Source organism: Stegostoma tigrinum, chromosome 22 (genome assembly GCF_030684315.1).
Source record: "Stegostoma tigrinum isolate sSteTig4 chromosome 22, sSteTig4.hap1, whole genome shotgun sequence".
Taxonomy (NCBI): Eukaryota; Metazoa; Chordata; class Chondrichthyes; order Orectolobiformes; family Stegostomatidae; genus Stegostoma; species Stegostoma tigrinum.
In genome coordinates this window covers 36,164,034-36,170,033 of record NC_081375.1, presented here as the reverse complement: position 1 = coordinate 36,170,033, position 6,000 = coordinate 36,164,034, and the positions used below count along the sequence as shown (strand labels likewise).

General features: G+C 47.2%; 1 protein-coding gene across 2 annotated transcripts in view; it reads left to right on the top strand.

The window, feature by feature from the left end:
- Positions 1-2,602: 2,602 nt before the first annotated feature.
- acsf2 (acyl-CoA synthetase family member 2) overlaps positions 2,603-6,000 on the top strand; it is a 161,077-nt gene continuing 157,679 nt past the window's right edge. Inside the window, exon 1 of one of the 2 annotated variants that reach the window (XM_048555342.2) lies at positions 2,603-3,315. In XM_048555342.2, coding sequence (XP_048411299.1) covers positions 3,194-3,315 — 122 coding nt within the window. In that variant the 5' untranslated portion in view covers positions 2,603-3,193. The remainder of the gene's footprint in view (positions 3,316-6,000) is intronic. The other variant, XM_048555343.2, reaches the window with a different exon arrangement.

Genomic DNA, 6,000 nt, shown 5'->3' with positions numbered 1-6,000 from the left:
AAACCTTATGTTTATATTTGCTCACTGCACTTCCAATCACAGTCCCCATTAAAGAGAAAGAGAAGTTGAAATGTGCCACACCCCTAGTGCAAGGGATAGAGTATTCACTGTTGTCACATGTACTCCAGCAGAGGAGTACATGAGTACAGTGAAAAGTTTTAACAATGGCACCATCTTAGGTAGAAGTAGCTAGGTATAAATGTTGGATACAAAACAGGAATAAAAGGAAAAGTAATAGCATTACTTACAGTGTCTAAAAAAAAGTTAGAAGTAGAATAGTTACAACAAAGTTAAAGGATTGACATTACAGTCCGGTAAAGAATTTCAGATCAATGTTACATTGCAGCAGCTCAACAAGCACGTGGTCTGATCGCCCACGCCAGGCCCCTGACCAACAACAGTCCCACTCCACTCCAAGTCTCCAGCTGCTCCACCAGACACTCAGCTACACCAAGGTAAGTTGCGCTGCTCCTGGACTGGCTTTTCTTCTCGCAGATCTCCAGGACTCATTTTCCCTCGAGTTGTTCCAGGCCAAGCTTCCTCTCATGATGTTTTGAGACACACTTTCCCTTGTGCTGTTCTGGGGACTACTGCCCCAATCACTGCTCCAGGAGCGTTAAAAGGAGAGAAGAAAATAGTAACAAAAGAAAAAGAACAGGCGGAGTAGAGAGGGTCTGCATGGAGAGTGTTACTCTGTCACCATCTTCCCGGAAGGAGCTTAGATAACTCTGCTTTGCAAGGTGCTTTGTTCTGTATCAAAACAGTATTGTACCTGCTTCATTATTTAATGTGGAAGTGTGGAAGAAGTTTTACTGTACGTTGAATTTATACTGTACCTTCACCGGGAGCATTTGGTGGGGACAGTGGTATAAAAACTGAACATTACAAGACAATTATGTGTTTTAAAATGTCTTCTCCAAGCACTTTGGCTCAGAGAAATGCCATTGTGATCCAGTCACCATCAGGAGAAAAGCCCATTGACGTGGAATGGCTGTTTTAACACCTTTCACTAGAACAGCTACTATGAATTGGAAAGAAAAAGTATGGAGCCAGAAAGGTCGTTGCTGCTGTTCTGTCAGAAATATTGAGGAATAGGAACAAATAACAATGTGATAACAGTTTTGTCGGAGCTGGCTAAACAACTTTAAAGGGTCAAATCTGGGAATCTCTAGACCTTCTGGTCTGTGATGATCTGCTGGAGAGACATATCCAATGAAGTGTACCTGTTGGTGATAATTATAATCTGTGAGATCCCAGGCAGAATGGAATGATTGTTGAAGAACACTACAAACTCAGCCTAGTATGGCTCCTTTGAAGAGCTGGAGGTGACTTTGGGATAGTTCTTTTAATGATGCATATCTATCAGAAGCATGATGTTGAACAAAAGTGTTTGATAATATATATTCTGGTTGTCTTAGTTGGTAAATACAAAACATACAGTTTTCTTTAGTTTGGTGCATTAGTTATGTATAGGTTAGGGCTTGATCTATGTAGATTATATTTTGTTACAGTAAAAGTCTTAAAAGGTGAGATCTTGTCCTTTGTTATATTTCTATTATTTGTTTGGAAAATTCAATCCTTTAAAAAAGTTACAGGCCTCAATGGGGTTGTAAAATTGTACAGGAAGCATTATTTTGTACGCAACGCATGCTGTACCTGCCCTGGGAGTATTGGTGGGGACAGTATAGAAAGGAGTTTTACTCTGAATCTATGCCTAGCTGCATCTCCCCTCAGAGCATTCACAGGGACAGTGTTCTCAGCAATTTATTCTGCAACTCACTTGCACTGTGTTTGATGGGGAAAATGTATTAACAGTTGAATTACTGTTAGTTCATTGATTCCAGCTAAATTATCTGGATAGATATGGTTATTAAGTGACAGCATCAACACAGATTAGAAATTCAGATTTATGGTTGGGAACAGCTTTTAAAATTAGGAAGGTAATTTTGAATCTGATTTATCCCTCTTATTGTCTTTATGTGCGCCCTGCCTGCATGGTTATCTCCTTGGAAACAAAACAACAAAAGCATCCAGATGCTGCATGGTTGCCTCCTTGGAAACAAAATAACAAAAACATCCAGATGCTGGAAATCTGAAACAAAAACAGAAAGTGCAGGAGAAACTCTGCTTTCTCTGAACAGATGCTCGAAAACCTGCTGAGTTAACGTTTCTCATCCAGTGATCCTTCATGCTTGGACAATCCCGTGTTTGTATTAAATGTTCGAGCCCTGGTAATTTCTGAAAACAAAATAGATCAAATGCCTGGATCTTCACCTTTTCACATTATGTCAAATACAGATTTGCAGGGAAATTCTATCCTTAAATCACACCCCATTGTATACACCATCCACCACATCCCCAGTCTTTTCAAAGTGTTTTGCTTTTTGAAACTCTGGTATTCCACAATGAGACTAACTGGACAGTTATTTCAAAGACAAAAAGAAACAAAAATCGCTGATGAAACTCAGCAGGCTGTTGACTGGAGGGTTCGTTTGTGATGCAGAGTAAAATCCCCGCACAGACTAGGGTCAGTTGGGTTGACGTTGGTTTGTGATGCAGAGTAACGCCTGCAGCGTGGGTTCAACCCAAACAACGTCGCCTGATGTTGAGGAAGTGAGATATTTCACAACAGCTGGCAGAAACACGATGGGCTGAACAGTTCAGTTTCTTTCTTTAATGCTGTATGATTGCAGATGTCGGGTGCTGTGGTGTGATTTCAGTGGGGAATTTCTGATACTATAAACGGCTGTAGTGGGCAGAGTCACTTCTGGCCTGGCGCTGCATTCCGGTCTGATTACCCGAGTTTGCCTGTTTACTCCCGCACACCTCCTCTAAAGAGATTGAACCCTACCCCTGACCATAGGGTCAAAGAACAAGCTGCCCTCAGTGTTCAGCAAAGTTGCAGTGTCTCGTTTGCCCCCAATGATGTGTTTAAACGCTGGGCTTTCTTTCTGCTGCATTGGCGAATTCTTTCTGGGACCTCTGGAACAGACTTTGACAGCGGATACCACACACTGAATGGTCGGCAGAACCGTCCATCTTTCATTTTGAGCAACTGTTGCGCTGACATTGGACGGGAAGGAACTTCTAATCTGGTTTTAGTGTGGGTTGCGGAAGTGTAAAAGTTCAGTTAGAAGTGTGTTAAGAGGGAGCCCTCGGAGTTATCGCCGTTTTCTACACTGTATTTGTAATAATGGGCTTCGCGTTCGGGCTGAGGAGTTGTGCCGGCCCCTGGAACCGGAGCTGGCGGCTCTTCCCGGAAGATTTCTGGAAAGGCTACAGTAGCAGTGGGACAAAAACACTTGCCCCATACAGGTAAAGGCTGCCGCTGGCTGTAACTAAGCTTCGGGGATCAGAGTGTCTTCGGTCATTTAACAGAATGTCTTCGGTTGTGGAAATGAGAGAAATGACTCATTCACTTCGTTTGTGTCTCCCCCAAGCATTCTGTTCTAGGATCTCTTCTGTGACTGGGAGGTTTTTGTTGTCAAACACTCATCGCCGGGTCTTGTGGTTATTTCGGCACAGATGGCTGTGCATATTAGCATCTGTCAGCGTATTTTAAATAGTCTCATTCTCTCGTGTGAGAGGTAGAATATTGGCTGCCAGTCTGTGAATTGATAGGAGTATTTTGTTTTGACAACATTCGAAGACATTCAACGTTAACTCCGTTTTTCCATGGAGAGATGCTGTCAGACCTGCTGAGTTTCTTCAGCATTTTCTATTTTTATTTCAGTTTTCCAGCATCTGTAGTATTTTGCTTTTATAATAAGGGTGGTGTCTCATTAAAGTAAAAGCTAGGATGTTGAGGTGCCGGTGTTGGACTGGGACTGACAAAGTCAGAAGTCACACAAAGCCAGGCTATAGTCCAACATAAGAGAACACGGAGTGAAGCTGGATGAACACAGCAGGCCAAGCAGCATCAGAGGAGCAGGAAAGTTTGACGTTTCGGGTCGAGACGGAAACATTTTTTTGAAGAAGGGTCTCAATCCGAAACGTCAAACTTTCCTGCTCCTCTGATGCTGCTTGGCCTGCAGTGTTCATCCAGCTCTACACTGTGTTATCTCAGATTCTCCAGCATCGGCAGTTCCTATATCTCGATAGTCCAACGTTTATTTGAAATCACAGGATTTCAAAGCGCTGCTCCTTAGTCAGGTGAATGGAGTGAAGTGCGCAGGCACATAATTTATATACAGTGACCGCTCAAGGATAGACTTCCTGTTTGTGTCACGGGCCTTCTCGGTCAGGTCCACTGGCGTCGAGCCGGTGTTCTTCTCTGACCACTGCCTCCTGTTGGCCGACTGTCACTTACAGGACGACCAGCCGGCCGGCAAGGGGACGTGGAAGCTCAACACGACTCTGTTGACCCCAGAGAACATCGAGGAGCTTGAGAAGGAGTACGTTGGTTGGAGAACTGTGAAACCCCTCTTTGAGTCTCCGGGCGACGGGAGACGGTGAAGGAGAACATCAAGAGGTTCTTTGTCCTCAAGGGTGTTCGGAAGGCGAGAGAGAGGTGGAGAAAGCTGTCGCGACTCCAGAAAAGGGTGCAGAACCTGCTCCTTCTGCAGATGATGGGGCTCGATGTCACGGAGGACCTCCGCGAGGTGAGGGGCCAGCAAGCCTCGCTCTTCGCCGCGGAGGCCTCCAGGATAATCTTCCGGTCCAGGGTCCACTCCGTGGAGCAGGACAAGATGTGCTCGCGTTTCTTCTTTCAGAAGGTGCACAAAGAGAGCTCTGTGCTTAGCCGGCTGAAGGAGGATGATGGCTCGGTGACGTCGTCTCGGCCCGACATTTTGAGGATCTGCAGATCCTTCTATGCCGGACTGTACGACACGAAGCCCACAGACAGCACGGCCTCCAAGCCGTTCCTGCCGTCTATTTCGGAGGTCTTAGACAACGGCACGAGGGAGTGGCTGGACCGGCCGATATCCCTGGATGAGCTACCAGAGCCCTCAAGTCCTTGGAGAGGAATAAGACTCCCGGGAGCGACGGCTTACTGGTCGAGCTGTATTCCACTCTGTGGGACCTGGTCGGCCAGAACCTGCTGGAGGTGTACGATAGTGCGCTTCGGGCAGGGGAAATGTGCAAGTCCACGAGGAAGGGCATCATCACCCTCATTTACAAGAGGAAGGGGGAGAGGGAAGAAATTAAGAATTGGCGTCCCATTTCACTATTGAACGTGGACTACAAAATCCTGGCCAAGGTCATAGCCAACCGGGTCAGGTCTGTCCTGGAGTCGGTGAATCACCCCGACCAAACCTGTGCTGTGCCGGGCAGGAAGATCGCTGAGAGCCTCGCGCTCATCAGGGATACGATCGCCTACGTGCAGGACAGGCGGGTGGACACCTGGCTTGTCAGCCTGGACCAGGAGAAGGCCTTCGACAGGGTCTCTCATGCTTACATGAGGGATGTCCTCTCCAAATTGGGGTTCGGGGAGGGCATCCGCAATTGGATCCGGCTGCTCTACACAAACATCGTTAGCGCAGTCTCGATCATTGGGTAGGAATTGGACAGTTTTCCCATCAGATCTGGATTCAGGCAGGGCTGCCCGCTCTCTCCTGCCTTGTTCGTGTGCTGTGTGGAGCCCTTCGCCCCATCCATCAGGAAGGACGTGAGCCTGAAGGGCGTGACTATCCCAGGCAGCGGAGGCCTTCAGGTCAAGACCTCCCTGTACATGGACGATGTCGCCGTCTTCTGCACCGATCGTCGGTCGGTGAGTAGGCTGTTGGACATCTGCGGCCAGTTTGAACTGGCCTCGGGTGCCAAAGTCAATAGGGGTAAGAGCGAGGCCATGTTCTTCGGGAACTGGGACGACCGCTCCTTCATCCCCTTCACCGTCAGGACAGACTACCTGAAGGTGCTGGGTGTTTGGTTCGGTGGAGCTGGGGCGTGCACTAAGACTTGGGAGGAGCGTATCACCAAACTGAAGCAGAAGCTGGGCAGGTGGACGCTCCGGTCCCTCTCCATCGTGGGTAAGAACCTGGTTGTCAGGTGCGAGGGGCT